General features: G+C 38.3%; 2 protein-coding genes across 6 annotated transcripts in view; both read right to left on the minus strand.

Annotated features, from left to right (window-relative positions):
* The window catches only part of CCDC138 (coiled-coil domain containing 138), a gene marked incomplete at both ends in the record, with an annotated part of 53,178 nt that extends 46,209 nt beyond the window's left edge, over positions 1 to 6,969 (minus strand). For 2 of the 4 annotated variants that reach the window (XM_080937681.1, XM_080937680.1), the window contains 3 exons: positions 923 to 1,043; positions 5,559 to 5,616; positions 6,877 to 6,969. In XM_080937681.1, coding sequence (XP_080793807.1) covers positions 923 to 1,043; positions 5,559 to 5,616; positions 6,877 to 6,969 — 272 coding nt within the window. Of the gene's footprint in view, positions 1 to 922; positions 1,044 to 5,558; positions 5,644 to 5,759; positions 5,805 to 6,876 lie in introns of all 4 variants that reach the window. The other 2 variants (XM_080937678.1, XM_080937679.1) reach the window with 2 other exon arrangements.
* Positions 6,970 to 9,148: 2,179 nt separating this feature from the next.
* LOC308436581 (E3 SUMO-protein ligase RanBP2) overlaps positions 9,149 to 19,817 on the minus strand; it is a 51,684-nt gene continuing 41,015 nt past the window's right edge. For both annotated transcript variants that reach the window (XM_080937549.1, XM_080937548.1), the window contains 6 exons: positions 17,435 to 17,621; positions 15,675 to 15,776; positions 13,680 to 13,825; positions 11,546 to 11,819; positions 11,085 to 11,419; positions 9,149 to 10,597 (listed from right to left, as the gene is read on the minus strand). In XM_080937549.1, the coding sequence (XP_080793675.1) occupies positions 10,292 to 10,597; positions 11,085 to 11,419; positions 11,546 to 11,819; positions 13,680 to 13,825; positions 15,675 to 15,776; positions 17,435 to 17,621 (1,350 nt within the window). In that variant the 3' untranslated portion in view covers positions 9,149 to 10,291. The remainder of the gene's footprint in view (positions 10,598 to 11,084; positions 11,420 to 11,545; positions 11,820 to 13,679; positions 13,826 to 15,674; positions 15,777 to 17,434; positions 17,622 to 19,817) is intronic.

Genomic DNA, 19,817 nt, shown 5'->3' on the forward strand with positions numbered 1-19,817 from the left:
TTGGGTTTGATTCCTAGCACCTACAGGGTTTCATAACCCCAGTCCCAGGAGATCCAACAAGCACGCACATGGTGCAGAGACACACATGGGTGCAAAACATTCATATGCATAAAGTAAAATAAATGAATCTTTTAAGAAAAATTTAGAAAGAGAGGTTGGCGAGATGGTGCAACAATCAGAAACACTTGTTTCTCTTTGCAAAGGACTGGGGTTCAGTTTCCATACCTAGTGTCTCACAACATCTGTAATTCAGATTCCAGGAACTCTGTTAACCTCCTCTGACCTCCAAAGGCACCAGACATGCACATGATACACAAACTTACATACAGACAAAGCATTCATTACACAAAAGAAAATGAACAAATCTTTAAAAAAAATAGTTTTTAACTACTTAATAACGTAAGGCAGGAGAAATGGCTCAGTAGGTAGAGGCTGACAATCCAGGCTCCAAACACTGAAAAGAAGAACTAACTCCTATAAACTGTGCTCTGGCATCAACATGTACCTTGGTATATGCCTGCACCATTCCCCACCCACAGATAATAAATAAATAAAATAAAGAATAAACAGGGATGGAGTGGTGGCTTAGAGGCTGAGAGTACTGACTGCTCTCCCAATGGACCTGGACAGTGATTCACAACTGTCTGTAACTCGGTTCAGGAGTTCAGATACCTTCTGAACTTCTCTAGGACCTGGGACACGAGGGGCACACAGACATAAATTTGGACAAAGCACACATACATAAAATAATAAAGTAGATATGGCTCTTTAACTATCCATCAGGATCCAGAATGCTTTTCCAACCTCTCAAGCAAACACACACACACACACACACACACACACACACACACAAACACACCTCTTCACTATTGTTTCTTGAGCTGCTAACAGCACAGTAAAAGTATTATTCTAAACGCCTTACCAGTTCACATTTAAATGTTTGAAGGAACTGCAGAAAGGTGTTGTAGAATGCTTCCTTTCATCAGAGTGGTATCTCAATGATGAGCTAACTTTATCTCCAGAGCTGTCAGCATCTAAACCATCTGTCAGTAAAAAACATTAGTCAAATACTAATGGTCTCATTCTGGCCTCCTAAGATTAAGACCAAACCCACTGATTTATCATCTCTGTAATGTTAGTTTAGGGAATACACACTGAATTTCATATCATTACTGATTGCATAACACCTTTGTTTTTTACTGACTTATTTATTTTATGTTATGTGAGTACACTGTAGCTGTCTTTAGACACACCAGAAGAGAGCAACAGATCCTACTACTGATAGTTGTGCGCCACCATGTGGTTGCTGGGAATTGAACTCAGGAATTATTTTAACCTCTGAGCCATCCCTCCAGCCCCCGGCTCTTCCATTCGTATTTGACCAAGGCAATGACTCTGAAGTAAGAGTAGGTGCCTTAAATTTAAGTCTATGGTACATGTTAGGCCCTAAAGACCAGAGAACTGATGTGAGCCAGGTGTGTTACCTGGAAACCAGAATACAGCCTTCTTGCCTCCTATAAAGGAGGTCCTAGAGCATTTGTTTTAACAACTGTAAGCCTCTATCCAAATCCAATGTAAAGAAAAGCACTCATGTCAGATAAAAATAGAATAGATTACTGTCTTAGTTAGGACTTCTATTGCTGTAAAGAGATGCCATGACCAAGGCAACTCTTATAAAGAAAAACGTTTAATTGGTGCTGGCTTACAGTTCAGAGGCTTAGTCCCTTATAGTAATGGTGGAAGCATGGTGGTGGCACGCAGGCAGACATAGTGCTGGAGAAGTAGCTGAGAGTTCTACATAAGAATTCATAGCAACAAGAAGAGTCGATGAGCCACTAGGCCTGGCTTGAGTTTCTAAGACCTCAAAGCCCACCCCAGTGACACATCCTCCAACAAAACCACATGTCCTCATAGTGCCACTTCCTATGAGCCTATGGGGGCTATCTATTCAAACCACCACAATTACTGACTCGGTCACCTGGTATAATCTACCACAGCGAGCATCCTTAAATTATTTACATTTCAAAAACTCAGCATAGCTGGGCACTGTGGTGCACAACACAATGACAGCACTTGGGAGAGGGGACAGGAAGGCTAACAGGAAGTTGGAGGACAGCTGGGGTCTCTCTCCTTGCTTCAGCAGTCAGTTTCACACAGCCCAGAGGTATCTGAAGGAGTTTCTGGGAGGACTGTCTTCATCAGATGTAGGCATGCATGTCTGTTGAGCATTTGATGAACTTTTAAGAAAAAAAACTCTAAATATTTAATGTTTTAATACAAAAAGTTAAACCTTTCTGAAGCTGTGGTTCAGAAGGTTGGAGACAAGTTAGATACAGTGCAGGTCATATAGACTCCTATTCTCAGTGCTAGTCAGAAACAACCCCACATCTGATGCAAAAACTTTAAAAATGGGATATTAACTGCCATTCACACTTGCACACACACACACACACACACACACACATGTGTGTCCGTGTCTACTGGTAACCACAGAGACCAGAACATCCTTCTATTTTGCCTTCAAGGCATTCTCTCTTCTGTGTCTTGTAATCTGTTAAGAGTTACAATTAATGGCTTACCTCTGACATTTTTGATGATTTAAGTTTTTGATTTCCAGTTTTATTTCAATTTGGTTTTCTTTAGTGATTCTATTTCTACTTTCATGTCTTGGACTGTCTTCATTATTTCAACTGAGTTTTCAGAGACTTCATTTAAGGCATTTATTCATACTCTCTTTGAGGCTCTTGAACATATTTATAACTGCTATTCTGAAGTCCCTTTCTCATGCTTCAGCTAAGCTGTATCTCTAAAGGCCTACTGTAACAGGAATGGTTGGCTTTTGAAGGAGTCATATTATCATGGCTGTTCATGGTTATGTTTTTGTGTTGGGATCCAGGCATCTAGAGTTTTGATGTTTGAGGTATTTCTTGGTATAGATACCTGATCTTTCTTGTCTTCGATGGGTAGGTGTTACATTCTTTAATAATTGCTGTCCACTCTAGATCCTAGGCTAGTATGGCAGCTACAGCTAGGCTAGTAGAGCAGAGAGTGCTTCTGCAAGCTAAGGATGACACCGAAGAATGGAAGTGAGCCAGAGTGAAAGCTGAGAAAGTCAGTGCTACAGGAGCCTGGGTGTACACCAAGAGATGGAGACCTCAAAGAATGTGGCAGGGGTGGGGGGAGAGACAAGCTACTGTCGGCAGGGTGCTACAGGACTAAAAGTAAGTCTGGAGAGATCAGAGTGGAGGACAGGAAGAACAGAGATTACCTACCTAAGTCTGAGCACAGTATAGCCATTGAGAGGGTCCCTGGCAGAGAGTTTCTGAAGATTTGCAGCTGACACAAAGCAGTGGAGATAGACAAAGGAAAAGCTGAGTCAGATGGAAGATGTAAGAATGCTCTGGACCAGCACCAAGGGGCAGAGTCCCCAACAGATGGAGGGTGGAAGATGGGGCTCCTAAAATGCTTGCTGCAGTATGACCTCATCCGTCATTTTATAAAGGGCACATTTTATCAATTCTCCTGTAAATTTTAATTAAACCCATATATCTCTCAGGTAGCAAACACAATCTCTCTTAAACCCTCATAAATTCATACCTGGGAGAAACACTGGTAACCAAAGACAAGCTAACAAGAGTAAAGCAAGCAAGTTTGTTTATGCACAGTACACTTCACACAGGAGAGGCATCGATAAAGACTATTCAAATCATGGCTTAGACCCCTTGACGTACAAAGAATCTTCAACAACGATTAGGTTCATAAACAAGTGACAAGACACTGGCCAGCAAGTCCCAAGAATCTACCTACCTCCACTCTCCCAGCAACAGGGATTACAAGGACGTACTGCCTAATCAGGATTTTACAAGTTCTGAAGATCCAAACCGGGGTCCCTTTGCTTCCAAAGCAAGCTCGTTGCCAACTTAGCCATCTGCTCTATCCTCATGGAGCTTTCCTGGCTCTGCTTCTTACAGCATTTAAATGTAAGAGGCATATCCGGGGGCACAGTATTCTAGCTTTCTTCATACAACACAGAAACATCACACCGTGGAAGAGAATTTCAGGTAGATAACAATTCTGTTATAAAAAGATGCTCAATGAAAAAGAAAAAGCAGTTTTCAAGTGATGTTTCTAAGTTATAGACCACAAAGCAAAGCTGCTGGTGTTCCTCCCATTCTCCAGAAATTCTGCTGTGAATTCCAGAAACATAGTCCAGCAGTGTATATTGAGTCATTTAGACTCAGGAGAAGCACAAATGGTCTCAAAGGATGCTTATGGTTTTAGGGTTACCACTAGTGACTATAAACTCAGTGAATAAAAATCTCATTGCCAAATAATCTTATAATTTCCAAGTCAATCTTTTCTAAAGGTCTGCCGATTTCTAAAGCCTTTTAACCTCTCTCTCTTCATTGGCTTTGTTTGAGGCGGAAATAATTCCTTTCTTCTAATAAATTCTAAAGATCCAGACTATTTGCTGTCAGTTCTTTCTGACTATTGCTTCAGCAACCAATTTTAACTGGTGACCTCTTCTTTATTTTTCCTTTCTATGATCTCATTCTGTCTATAAACCTAATACTGAAATTCCAGAAACTGTAACGTTCTGCCTTTAATGTCACACATAGCTTTTCTGAAAAGGTGGCGCTGATTCCTATGGCTAGGGTGCTCCCGAGAGTGTTTTAACTTACCACCAGTTTCAGTTATGCTTTTACCCAAGACGGCAGTTTGTCTCCTATCATTATGTAATGCATTTTGGAAATCAGACTGAGGCCCCAGACTGGTATAAATCAGACCAGTGCAGCTCCCCAGTCTATCGGCCAGTCCTCAAACCCAGCCCCTGCTCTGTGATGAAATCAAAGACACTGTTCATGCTGTAATTACCGAAGTTTAATGATTATTATGTTTAATAGGTATTAGCTCTGAGGTATTAACAGGTTAGTGGATTAATGGTTAACTTATTACCATCAAAATATTTCAGCTTATCAAAGAAAACATTACAACCCACAATAAGATTATATCTTCCAAGTACATTTACTTGATAAATTTTTCCTTTATTTTTGATTCTGGCAAATTCATTTTTGCCCAAAAAAAAAAAAAAAAAGAAAAAAAAAAAATACTTACCAGTGGTTTTCCCTCAGTACATTCTGTATAATTTTTTTTAACATTTTCAAAAGCAAGCATATTAGCTGGGGATATAGTTTAGTAACGGAGCACTTGCCTAGCACTTATCAACTTGCTTAGAACTGATTAACAGTCTGGATTTGACTCCCAGAACCACAGAAGTAAAAATTTTAAAAAGGCACACATATTATAAATTATTTCACACACACACACACACACACACACACACACACACACACAAACCAAAAACCATCATTAAATTTAATTTTAGAAGATACTTCACACATTCACTTCTTAATTCACAATTATTAGGTGATTACCAGACTGGAAATTTTTAAATGAAAAATGAGTAACAATAGGCCTAAATCTAAACATTTCTATAAATCTGTCTCAAGTTAAATTTGTTAAAATACTCAAATATACAAAATATTCTTTTGGCTTACCTGGGGAGGTCAGAATTCTTCTTTTATATTTAGTCTGATAAAAATTTGAAAGCTCATGCTGGGGTGAAGGAGGTAAAAAGGTACACTTAAGTTAAACACTAAGACATATTCTCTTAAAATACTTTTCCATAATTAAAAAGGTTACATGGACAAACCTAACCAACATTAGCATCACTAATTAGACAAGCAAACAGCATGTACCTGTTGATTCATCAGAGCAACCCACACACCAGTCATATCGTATTCCTGCCAAAAATACAAAACCAGAATCAAATCGGAAGCTATCCATCAGTCACACTCAAACGGAGGGACATTTTAATACATGTCTTTGACCTTGTGCAAGCACTTATGTTACAAGAAACTAGGTGTGGACATCTGTTGAAAATTAAAGGCAACAATTGACAATCAAATGTAATGTTCAGACCCCATATAGTATCTGCACCAGGGTACACTTTCTACAAATGGTTATAATTAAGGTAATCTACGTACAAAAGTATACATCATGCTGTACTATTGTCGAAATACTAAATTTCTTGGAAAATATCAGTAAGGCTTTAAGAGAGAATGTGCTTTACAGGAAAAGCAAACTAGAGGTGTATGTATTGGAGTCTCTATTAAGGTTATTTGAGAATAGAATGAATTTGTGTCATGGTCACAGGAACACTGAGAAATATTGATATATCTCAAGAAGGGGTTTTGGATCCCAGCAAATGTGGGAAGGAACAGAGGAATGCCTGCGACCGTCCTCAACTTCTGGAGAAGGTAAATGCTGTCCCCATACTTCATGGTTTTCTGAAGACAATGTTGTTATGCTTTTATACCCTTGAACATGCTGGGCTGTCCAGCAGGCTTCTCAGCTGAACTGTAAACGCCTAACTCTGTTATCAAAGGAGGATGATTAAAAAAAAAAAAAAAAAAAAAAAAAAAACCTCATCGTGCAATTGGTTTCCCTCTTCGGTTCTTCCAGCATTCATTGAAGATGCAATCTGGCCAACCTCCCACAGGACATTGGCAAATGGCTTCAGTGGGGCCCACCTCAAAAATGGCAAGACTCACCTGGTGAATGGCGCCCTCAAGGGAGGACTACAAGAATGTACATCACCACAACTTTTCTCAGTTTGCAATTACAACTACAGTCTTCCGTGCCTGCGGCACTCAGGTCACCGCCAGCACTGGTAACCAGGACCAAAGCCACGCCCCGTCGTCTCGGCGGTTTCCCTGAGGGCGGGAGCTCTCTGGTGAGCGGCCCCAGGAAGGCCGGGCCGGCGCCCTCCGGCAGCAGCCCAGCAGAGCCCACCGCATCTTCCACCCATCTCACCTCCACGGAGCACCTTCCCGCCAGGCCGTAGCGGCTTTTGAGACGCTCCACTACCATATCCTGCCCGGGTGGCTTGACCACCCTGCGCTCCATGGTGGGTCGCTGACTGCGGTCACCCAGGGAACCACTCTCACGGCCAAGTCAGGGCTGGCAGTACGTCACGACGCCCGGCCCCGCCCCCGGGGACGCCGGAAGTCCGTACAAGGATACACTACAACCTTGTTGCCCTATCTAGTTTCTCAGTTCCAAGCCTTTTACCAGCTATAAATGATGAGGCGTGAAAAAGGGGAGATCCATCTTCCCTTGAGAGTGCTGGCTTGGCCAGCAGGAAGGCGAATATCTTCTGCACACTGGAGGGCCAGCAGCCATGGGGACCACAGGATAAGATTTACTGTGCACTAGAATATGCCTAAACCCATGTCTCTTCAAGTGATTTACAATCACAGAAAAATCAGGACATGTCTGAACGCTAAGCATATGAACTGCAGATTACCTTTATGCTCTTTTGCCTGTTTCCACAGGTGGCACAAAAAGGTCCTAAAATAAATTTGAGATAGGTAGGGAAGATGGAGGCATGAGGTCAGCCTGCATTGTTAGGCAATTATTCTGCTTCATAAACTGAAGAAAAAAAGTTCATTTAAAACACAGAACCTCTTTCCCAGCTATACAACAGAACACAGTACTTACTGTGTTCAACCTTATCATACAAGCTCATACCTGTTCAGTTTTTTGAAATATTTACACTGAGAAATAGTGTAAACATGTGGAGTAGCAGCCCCTAAATTACTTATAACTTACAGAAGCTGATACTTTAGCAATAGACAGAAAGCTTACTATAAAAAACTGCTTAAACAATGCAAAAAAGCATGGGAAGATAACATTACCAACCAACCAAACCCTCCAAAACTTCCATGGAGTAAAACACCAACCTTTCTGCACACCCTGAGACGCCCCCCCGCCCCCTCCCCACGGCGCCAGTTGCACATGTAGCTGAAGATAGCAGTGTCTGGCATCAATGTGAGAAGAGGCTTTTGTTCCAGAGAGGGCATGTCCCAATGTAGGCAATGGGGTGGAGAGGGTGATTAAGAGGGAGTGTAATTGTAAAGGCAAATGAAGGTGGAGGGGGGTATGAGAGCGGGAAGAGGTAAAGGGATAACACCTCAAATGTAAATAGAGTATCTAATAAAAAAAAAAAAAAAAGAGAGAGAATGCAAAAAAGCTAAAAACTACCATCTAAACTATGTAATTGTTTTATTTTGGCCCTTTGTGGGTAGATTTTAATGAGCATAAAATCTATCAATGTGAGTTTATATCATTATCAGTGACTAAACAATACATCACATTGTTCTTAAATATCAAGTATCTTATAAAATGGCACAAGCGTCTTTTAAAACTTCTCTGCTGGAGCTGGATAGCTCAACCATTAAAAACATTGTCTACTCTTCTCAGAGGAGCTGAGTTCCATTCCCAGCTCCCAAATTGTGGCTCACAACCTCGGTAAATTATCAAATTGTAAACATCTCTACTATTAACGTCAATAGTAATAGTTAATAGAAACAGAAAAGTTAGTCTACCACGCCATTCTGTCACATTTTTGAAAGGTCTTTAATAAACTTAATGGCTTGAAATAATGCCTCTTAAGCATTTGCGGGCTGGAGAAATGGCTCACCGGATGGGAGCACCGACTGCTCTCCCAGAGGTCCTGAGTTCAATTCCCAGCAACCACATGGTGGCTCACAGCCATCTGTAATGGGATCTGATGCCCTCTTCTGGTGTGTCTGAAGACAGCTACAGTGTACTCATATATATAAAGTAAATATATTTCTTTAAAAAAGCATTTGCTACCGTGGCACATGCCTGTAACAACAGTGGAGATCAAGAATTGAAGTCTAACCTCAGCTACAAGTTCAAGGCAATCCTGGGGTACAGAAGATGAATTTAAAATTCCATTAGATTAAAATATGGCATCAACTTCTCAGCTGAAAGGCTTCAATACTTTAAATGCATTTTATTACACAGGTTTCCAAAGAAGCCACGAAATGTGCATGGTTCTCTTTATAAGGCCAACTTGAGGTAGGTTTATTTCATGTGCCTAGTTTTGGGATTAAGTATTTTTATAGTGATGCTATTGCATAAATTCATTAAATAAGCCGTAACCTGCCTTGCCCAATCTAATGGTTGGACATAAGAAAACAAATGACTCAATACTTTGGATTACAAAGAATTTTATGGTCTAGATTCCTTTTAGTTCTATACTGAATAGGCCCATAAGAACATCCCCTTCTGTTTTCCTAACTTGACACAAACCATATGCACGTATATTTTCATTGTTTATCAAACTCTTTCTGTTAAAGGCTGAGCTCAGAGAGTGCTGGCCTTTAACTGATCTCATTTTACATCTAGTCACAGAAGGAACAGACAACTTAGATGCACAAGTAATCAATGTTTTAAATGTCATGGCTGTTATCAATCATCACTTTATTTCTGCTACAAAATTCACCAGAAAAAGGTACTGCAACAATCTAATATAAAGCAAATCTTTAACCAAAGAACATGGTATAGATCTTTTAAAAATATTGATACTTTATCACAAGAACTAGAGAAAAATTCAGTTCTATCATCAGGACCAAGCTGAAGTTTCTGAGGTAGCAGAGACAGGTAACAAAAAGTGAATGGAAAGAAGGAAGAAAAAAGGAAGAGAAGAAAGGAAGATTGGGGGAGGAGGAAAGGAAAAAAGCTAGCTAAGGAAATAATCAACTTATTTAAAATGCAAAAATTAATGTCTTCAAAAGAGCATGACATAGCTTAAGAAAAGACAGTATCCTACTTCAAAGTTAAATTTTAACTATACAGGAGCATAAAAATTACAGAAGAGCACTTTGGTTAACTCCTATCTTCTGTGGCTCTTTCCATTCATAAATGAGTCTATACAAATAAATGAGCACAGGAATAGTTTTATATATATATATATATATATATATATATATTTTTTTTTTTCAAATCTAAAATAAAATGATCTGCATTGTGGTCCCCTTATTCAATGATAAGTACCATGCAGGAAGTCCAGATCTCTTAACAGGAATTAAAATAAAATTGCATATATCATATTCCTTCAATAGCCTGGAAAATTCTATTGCTTTTAACAAAATTAGTATTAGCCATTCTAATACAGATATGTCAGGAGTACATAAAAACAAGTACACCTGAAATACACCAGTGTTTAAACTTTTATTTCACACCATGCAAGATCAATTATTACACACTAAAAAGTGACAATAGCTATAAGCTACAATTTTACATTTATACATCGGAAACGACTGTTTTCAAAAGGTGAACATAATTAGTATACTGTCTGTAACAATTAAGCATCAATTCAACTGCTTATATAGATAAAAATCCATTGTGAAAAATTATTTTATAGCTGTCCACATTCTGTGATACAAATTCTTCTACTAACAGACCCTTTAGGCGAACCAAATGATTCAATCTTTCTCACAGTATCCATGCCATCCTTAACAAACCCAAATACTACATGCTTAAAGTCCAAATGTTCTGCTTTCTTCAGTGTTATAAAAAATTGAGAACTGTTGGTGTTCTGGCCACAATTGGCCATGGATAGTAAGCCAGGACCAGTGTGTTTCAAATCAAAGTTTTCATCATCAAATTTATCTCCATAAATGGACTGTCCTCCTGTTCCATTGTATTTGGTAATATCTCCCCCCTGAGGAAAAAGAAAAATTTGTTATTATTGACTCAAACATTAAGACATACAAAAATGAGCATGATAAGATAAATCAAGAGTGCTCTATACCTTTAAGAATACATCCTGACAGCTAAGCACTGGCAGTGCACACCTTTAACCCTAGCACTTACAAGGCAAAAAAAGGTAAGTTTGAGGCCAGCCTGGTCTACAGAGAGACCTTCAGGAGAACCAGGAGTACACCACATATAGAAACTCTGTCTCAAAAGAAATTTGTAAACTGAGAAACACATATTTTGTTTTGGATGGGGGCGGGGGGGGGAGGTCCCTAGCAGATACCATGCATGAGAAATTTGGAGCTTTTCAGACTGAATTTTGAAAAGGAATAGAATGTCCAGTTACAGTGTGGGAAAACTGAAAATCCCCAAGATAATAAGAACTACCTTCCCATGTTGGTGTGGTCTACTTTTAGCAGATATAATTGTGACGTGTATAGAGTGACACTTACTTGGCAAATAAAATCTGGAACTATTCGGTGAAAAATGGAGTTCTTAAAACCAAAGCCCTTCTCTCCAGTGCATAATGCTCTGAAGTTCTCAGCAGTCTGAGGAACAATATTTGAAAATAATTCCATGATTATCCGTCCTAGAGGTTCACCATCCGCACAAACATCAAAGAACACCACAGGATTGGTCTCCTTTGATAATTCTGCTGCAAAGGATACTTGTCCATTCTGGAGTTTCATTATATTTTGTTGACACTCTTCAAATTTTTTCTTAAAACACTCAGTCATTTCCTTTGTCTTAAATCTCACTGCAAGCTGTTCTACTTTTGCTTCTCCATCTGTTAAAAGGGGGTAAAGGTGGGGGAGGGAAGACCTTAATATTAAAGTTACTTACAAAGCATGTGTATATTATAGATTGCAGAAATGTCAATCAAATTAAAAGGCATTTGAAGGTAGAAACTCACCAGCATAATCTGAGGCAGTCCAAACTAAAGCATTGTTTGAAACATTTAAAGGTTTTAATTCCATGGCTTTGGTAATGACATGGTTTGCACACACTTTAAAAACTTGGTCTCTTCTCATTAGGATCCGATAATAATTCTTTATTGTATGCCAAAGAATCTTTATATCTCCAATACCTCTCTCTTTCCACTGACTGACATCTCTATCCCATCTATAAAGTTTGGCTCTCTCTTTGAACAAAACTTCTTCATCTTCTTCTCCAGATTTTACTTCTACCTATGACAAGGGATGAGAATAACTTATATAAACAGCTAGTTATAACAAATCCCATTAAGCAATGCCAAAAGGTTTTACAATATCATGATATCTAATTAATAACATACACTAGCAATGTATCTGACTTGGTAAGCAGTAAAGATCTCTGTGAGAAGAAAAAGCTTTTAAAAAGGCCGAGAGGTTCCGAAAATGCTGGTTCTTGCCAAGCATGGCAGTATACACCAATAATTCTAACACTGAAGCGGAGGATCAGCTCAAGGTCAGCCTGGGTTATATGAGACCAGAAAAAATGTGGTTCTTTGCATGGATGCTCAGTAATCCCAGCACTCCAGAGCCTGAGAGGCAGGAAGATTATTACAGCTTTGAGGCTACTCTGGGCTAGTACTACATAACAATATACTGTCTTAAAAACTAACCTCCCACTCAAAAGTGTTCTGTTTTTATATCATGTGTACGGCTGTTTTGCCTGCATATGCATCTATGCATTGAATTCCTCCACTGGGCCTGATGCCAAACATGGATATAAGATTCCCCTGGAAGCAGAATTACAGAAAATTGTTAGCTACCATGTAGGTATTGGGGATTATTAGCTGCTGAGCTATCTCCCCAATCGCTTTTAATTTTTTTAATGATATACTTTATTTCTAATTTTATGTATGAGTCTATCTATATGTGAGTATGTGCATATGAATGCAGAGGACTACAGAAGCCAAAGGCAGTGGATCCCCTGCAGCCAGTTACAGGCAGCTTTGGATGCTGGGAACTAACAAAAACAGTACAAACATCACCGCTGAACAAGATCTCTCCAGTCAAAGCAGTGCCAATTCCTCTTTTTTTTTTTTTTTTTAAAAAGATTTATTTATTATGTATACAACACTCTGGCTGCATGTATGCCTGCAGGCCAGATTATTATAGATGTTATTACACATCTCATTATAGATGGTTTATGAGCCATCATGTGGTTGCTGGGAATTGAACTCAGGACATCTGGAAGAACACTCAGTACTGTCAACCTCTGAGCCATCTCTCCAGCCCTGCAGTGCTGATTCTTGTAGTGCAACAGTAACTGAGACTAAAAATGAACATAATAACTTTTTAACAACAGTCTTCTCTATTTCAACCCTAAAATTATTTTATGGAGACCAACACGATCTCCTAATGATATAACAGAAATCCTATGCTGAGCAAGATGGCCAGCGAGTACACATGCCTGCTAGCTACACAATCTTAAAAGCCCGAGTTCAAGCCCTATCCTCTGACCTCCATAAACACTATGTACACACCTGTTGTGTTCTCTTATACTCTGTGGTATGTGCATACCCCACTTCTTTCCCCCCTCCTACCCCATTCGTAAAATACACACAATGATGCACACGTGTGCAGGGAAAGGCTGAGTGGGCCCCAAGTAGTAAGATGCTTGCTAATAGAAGCAAGGCCCTAGATGGTATCCCCAGCACTACACCCAAAAAACTCAAAACAATTCCTACAAAAAGGCTGGATATCTGGGCTGGAGAGATGGCTCAGCAGTTAATAACACTGGCTGCTCTTCCAGAGGACCTGGGCTCAATTCTCAGCACCCACATGGCAGCTCATAACCATCTATAACTCCATCTGTATGTAACTCCAATTCAAAGGGATATGACACCCTCAGGAGATAGGACTATAGGCACACGCATGGTACAGACATCCATGTAGGCAAAAGTCATACACATAAATAAATTTTTAAAAGTCTGGAAATGTAACAAATACAACATAATGTTTAACTGTACTGGAGAAAAATGTAGATATCAAAATTTTGAAAAAATTCAGGGCATATTTTACACGCCACGACTAGTAAACTGTTTTCTTCTTGGCACTTACCTCTGGTAAGGAGACTATGGGTTCAAAGTGAATGTCCTCATTGTGAACGACATCCTCATCACTGCCGTCTTCATCATCGCCACCTTTACTTGTTGACTGTGTTCTAAACACAGCTGCTCCAGTATTTGCCCACTGGAAATTTTTATCTGATAAATAAATTAGTCTATTTAAAAACTTTGCATTTTGTAGAGTACTTTTCAATGATGAAATATATCAGTACATGTCATTTTCAACAATGTCAAACATCTATTTGAGGTGTTTGAAATATTATTTTGGCAATTTCGATGACAAGTGATTGCATCGTATTTATAGGTTCAATACTATTTTAAAAAGTGCAAAAGTGTTACTACTAACACCGAGGAAGCAGAGGCAGGTGGATATTTGAGTTCAAGACAAGCCTAGTTTACACAGTGATTTCCTATCAACACCAAAAAGGGAGAAAACAGAAAAAGTGCAAACTAAAAGATTCAACATAGAAGAAAATAAATAAAATATATGTAAAGTGAAAAACTAATGTCACCAAGATCTACTTCATACTTTCTACGCTAACGAAACAACTGAGAGAGAGTGAGGAGAGGGTGCAGTGATAATATTTACTAAGACAAGGCTCACCTGTACAATACTGATGATAAGCAATCAGTGCCAATTTTCACTTGGCTTTTGTTGGGGTGGAGGATAAGTATATACTATACTGGTAGGTTTACTCACTACCCATCTTTTAATTCTAACCTATGAAATACATTAAAGCTAAAGTTTAAAAGCTTGGTATCATCTTTAATCCCAGCATTCAGGAGACAGAAAGAGAGAGATCTTTGTGAGTTGAAGGCCAGTCTAGTCACATTAAGAGTGAATTCCATTCCCAGCATTCACATGGTGGCTCACAACCATTTGTAATGAGATCTGATGCCCTCTTCTGGTGAGTCTGACAACTACAGTGCACTCACATAAATAAATTAAAAAAAAAAAAAAAAAAGTTCCAGCTAGGTAAGAGGGACACAAAGTAAGACCCTGTCTCATTTCTTCTTTTTGCTTCCTTTTTGACAAAGGATTTTTCTCTGTGCTGCCCTGTAATAAAGAACATTTCTTTTTTCTTTCTTCTCTTCCTTCTCGTTTTTTTTTGGGGGGAGGCTGAGGGCGAGGCTTGGGGTGGGGGGAGAGACAGGATTTCACTGTATAGCCCTAGTCATCATGGAACTTCACTCTGTAGGCCAGGCTAGCCTTGAACTCAGAGACCTAGCTCTGCTTCAAAAATGCCCAGACTGGAGGTATGCACCGCCACTGTCTAGCTGTATCGTTCATGTCTAAAAGCTTAATGTGTTTCTGTAAGTAGCACAAACTTAAAAATGCAAAGACTTAGAACTAAAATCTTGTATTATTTTAGCATTTTAAAATTTATTCTCCAAACATCCAATTTAAATTGTGTTATATTCACAATATGCAATATCATGAGTAAATACACTGAAGTCTAATGGTGATAAACTTGAAACAAATAGCACCCACATGGCAGCTCATAACCATCCGTAACTCCAGTTCCAGAGGACCTGCCCTCTACAGACACTTCATACATGTGGTAGAAATACATACATGCGAAAGGAACACACATGCACATGCAAATAAATAAATCTTAAAAATATAAGCACCATTAATAAATGAAAAAGAACACTAATTTGTAACTTACTTTAAAACAGTAAATTTGCACAACCTTAATGCAATTTTTTAATCCAATTTCTCTTAAAGCCAGTTCAGGATAATTCCAAAACTAAAGACATGCATGTATATGAGGAAAGGAATGGCTATCAGTATTGACTTAAACTAAGTTAAGAGAAAATTCTTATAGCTATTATCATCAATGACAGAATGTGCAACCTAATTTCTAATAAGTAAACCAAGGAAGGGCCATTCCACTTACAGTCACAACATGGAAAAGACTGGGTTTTTTTTTTTTCAATTACACTTGGATGGCACCAATATTAGTCACTTTCCTCTTGATCTTACCTTTAGTACCAAAAGCAAAATCTCCAGAATTACTTGAAGCCAAGTCTGCAAATGATAGGCCTGTACCACTTCCAAATCCAAACAAAACAGCCTTGTTTTCCCCTGACAAAAGAAAACAACAATTTCATATTTAAGTTGAGATAGACTATATATAAAAACCTTACACAGGTTCCAGAAGGAACAGGACTCTCTATACTATGGTGAGAAAAGGTATAAAATACATTTAAATTTAGTATTTATTCTTGTAAAATACCTTCAAATTTAAGCCTATTTTTTGAGTTTTTTTTTAAATAAACTGTGTGTGTGTGTGTGTGTGTGTGTGTGTGTGTGTGTATTTTCTTAAGATTTATTTTTATTTATATGAGTACACTGTAGCTGTCTTCAGACACACCAGAAGAGGGCATGGGATCCCACTACAGATGGTTGTGCACCTCCATGTGGTTGCTGGGAAGTGAACTCAGGACCTCTGGAAGAGCAATTAGTGCTCTTAACTGTTGAGCCATCTCTCCAGGCCCTAAAAACTATATTTTAAGTTACAAAATACATTCAAGTTCAAGCTTACTCAGTAATATTAAGTTTATAGGTACTGTGCCCAATGAATACCAATCTAAAACCTAAACCAACTTCACTTCAAAATCCACTGAGCTACACACTAAGGTACATTATAATACTACATAATTTCTCTTTACCAAAGTTCTTACACACTCAAACAAGCAGTCAAGGGTAAGATCTTAGAAAAAAACCTATACTAAACATTTTCTAAAGATTTACAATTTCCAGTTGTGTGTTTCAGCATGCCCGTGTGTGAGTGCAGGCTCCCAGAAAGGAGAAAGAGAGCTGAAGGAATGGGTGCTGCCTGCCATGGTGCTAGCAACTGGACGGGGCAAGAGCAGAAGGCTCTTACACTAAACTTTCCTGTCCTCTTTATGTTTAGACACCTGGTCTATATTCTACTAGTTTCGTGATCTCTGAAATTTCTTTGGCCTATCTGAAAACAAGAGTTTTTAGTTGTGAAGTTATTTTATTGTCCCAGTATATTAAGTGCCATAAATGTGCTATTTGTGACCTATGTTGGGATAATTTCTGGAAAGGAAAAAAATGGAAATATAATGTTCATGCAATTCACAAAGACACGTCTTCAAACTTAGAAAAACTGAGACACATAAGAATGCTAATAGTAATTACTATAAATGACAATTGAGTTTTGTGGCTTGTACAAATTTTAGTATTATAAAATAATAATCTATAACTAAAGCACCATGAATATTTTTGGGTAATACTAGTATATAACTCAATAATAGTCAAGTAAAAACATTATAACATCAATAAAATTGTCAAGCAAGCAAATCACTCTCTCTAATGCAGATAGGTCAATCATAATGCCCTCTGTTCTCTAACAGCTTAAGTTGAACAACAGGTTGGGTGTGTAGTGCACATCTTTAATCCCAGCACTTGGGGAGGCAAAGGCAGCCAGATCTCTGTGAGAGTGAGGCCGGTTGATCTACAGAGTGAGATCCAGGTCAGCCAAGGTTACACAGAGAGACCCTATGTTTAAAAAATAAAACAAAATATACCAAATGATGAAATGTTACTATATACTGTTTCATTTATTGAGAAGGCAATATGAGTTGTTTGGTTACTATGAAAAATATATTATGCTCCTACATTTTCAACTAAGTTCTTAGAATCTACTCTATTTTCTCAAACACATAGGCAGTATCTTATATATTGCATAATACAAACACATGATCAACTTTTACCTTGGCTTGGAAATTCTGTGTCAGTTTCTTTTCTAGTGCACAAATCTACAGGCTTGTCCATAGTCCCAGAAACAGGGGATGAGCTACTGTGCTTGGTATCAGAATCAGATTCTTCAGACTTAGGGTTTGTTACTTCAGTCTGACCTATATGCTCAACTGTGTCAGTCACCTTCTCATTCTGAGATCTCTGCAAAGGGTAAAGAAAAACACATACCATTAAATCATCCTGTACCGCCATCAAAAGATATAGAAAAATAGTAGGTAGTTTCTATAAAGTTTGGTGTGTTTTAAAGATTTATTTATTTTATGTGAGTACATTGTAGCTGTCTCCAGACACACCAGAAGAGGACATCAGATTCCATTACAGATGGTTGTGAGCCACCATGTGGTTGCTGGGAATTGAACTCAGGACCTCTGGAAGAACAGTCAGTACTCTTAACCACTGAGCCATCTCTCCAGCTCCTAGTATGTGTTTTATGTCTTTACAGTAACCACTGAAAAGGCAGGAAATTTACCAGAAATAAAAACTAGGCAAAAGTAGGAATAAACAATAAACTTAGAACCAACCTCTCTGATTAAATGAATGTCAAATGGTCTGAGCACTAGTAAAAGATTATTCAATCAGGTTTGTTTGTTTGTTTTTACAACAGAAAACACCACGGTTGGAGAGTTCTCTTAGTAACCATGTTTGTACATCAACTGCAAGGCCCTGGGATTGGTTCCATGAAAAAGGAACACACAGAGGACATTTAAAGGTTTAGGAAGAGAGTGAGGAGTTAGAGGGGGGTATAATGATGAAGCCAAAGATTAATATCTTGCACATATAAAAAAGACGGAATCTTTACCAAACAAAGCAGACTTAAGAAAAATTACAAGTAATAAAGAAGTGTGATCAAGATGAAAGACTAATTTACTCTCTGATGAGAGTGGCAGAGTAAGAACAACCAACCGTAAGTATTTTTTCTCAAAAAATGATGACCAAAATCAACTCTTTTGTCTACTCTGGAAATTAACCAAAAAATCCCCACAACCATCTAAGGAGGATTTTTTTTTTTCAAATCAAACTATGAACTAAAATTAAGGGGTGAGGAGGTGGATTTAACACTAAGCTACTCCTTTCTGTTTACCCTGCCCCCAATCTCAGTAGTAGTTTATAAACCAAGAACTGGAAAACCATGGCAAAAAGATTAATGTATGTCAGACATCTGGGCATGACAGAGGAAAGGGAATGGTTGTCAGGGCATAGAGTATTTATTTTTATTGCAATTAAATCATTCTATAAGATACTGTTCATTACAGATTTGTAAGAATCCATAAAAACAGCACATGGAACAATGTAAACTATATAAACTCATATAAACTATAAATTTACTCATACACTGTAATTAACTTAATCCATAAATCACTAACAAAACATTATATACAAAGTAACCATTTTAAATGGCACACAACTGCCTAAAGGATTGGTAAAAAAGCATAGCAAGGAAGTACTCTGACCTGAATAGAAATGACAATATCACACATTAAATTCGTGTACCTAAATAATGTTTAAGAGACAATATTATTTGTATAAATAATGAATATGCTCTTAAATTTGTACTCATGCTTCCACATTAGAGAAACAGAAAAACAGCAAAATAAACCCAAGGTAAAAAAATAAATAATAAAGAGCAGAAATAAACAATTGTTTTCAAGGTCTTACTTAAGAAAACCGAAATCCTGGTATGGTTCCTTTATGTAAAGCTATCAAACACTAGGCTGGAGAGATGGCCCGGAGGTTAAGAGCACTGACTGCTCATTCAGAGGTCCTGGGTTCAAATCCCAGCAACCATGTTGTGGCTCACAACCATCTGTAATGGAATCTGATGCCCTCTTCTGGTGTGTCTGAAGACACAGTGCACTTATATATAATAAATAAATAAATCTTTTTTTAAATGGTAGGGTTTCACTATGTTGCCATGACTGGTCTAGAATTCAGATTTCTGCTTCTATGAAACTGAAGATGTGGGCCACCACTTCCAAGTCAGAATTAAATTTTAATTTATACTTGTATGTATGTGAGAGATTCTGCCCAAGTACGATTAGGCACCCAAAGAGGCCAGAAGAAGGTAGAAGAAGGCCCTGGTTGTAGTGTGTCAGCTGACTGACCTGGGTATTGTAAACTGAACTCCAGTCCTGTGCAAGAGCTGTATACATTTAACTGCTAAGCCATCCCTCCAACCAAAGTATTGTTTTTATGGTTTTTTGTTTGTTTGTTTTTTAAATGGAAGCAAGGAACATCCATTTTTAAAAGTAGCAACAATGTTTACCAAGTTAAAGTCTTTCCTAGGAATGCCAAAACTGACAAAAAAATCTGTGATCACTTTAGGATTAAAAACTCTTA

The sequence above is a fragment of the Micromys minutus genome, assembly GCF_963924665.1.
Source record: "Micromys minutus genome assembly, chromosome: 25".
In the NCBI taxonomy this organism is placed as follows: Eukaryota; Metazoa; Chordata; class Mammalia; order Rodentia; family Muridae; genus Micromys; species Micromys minutus.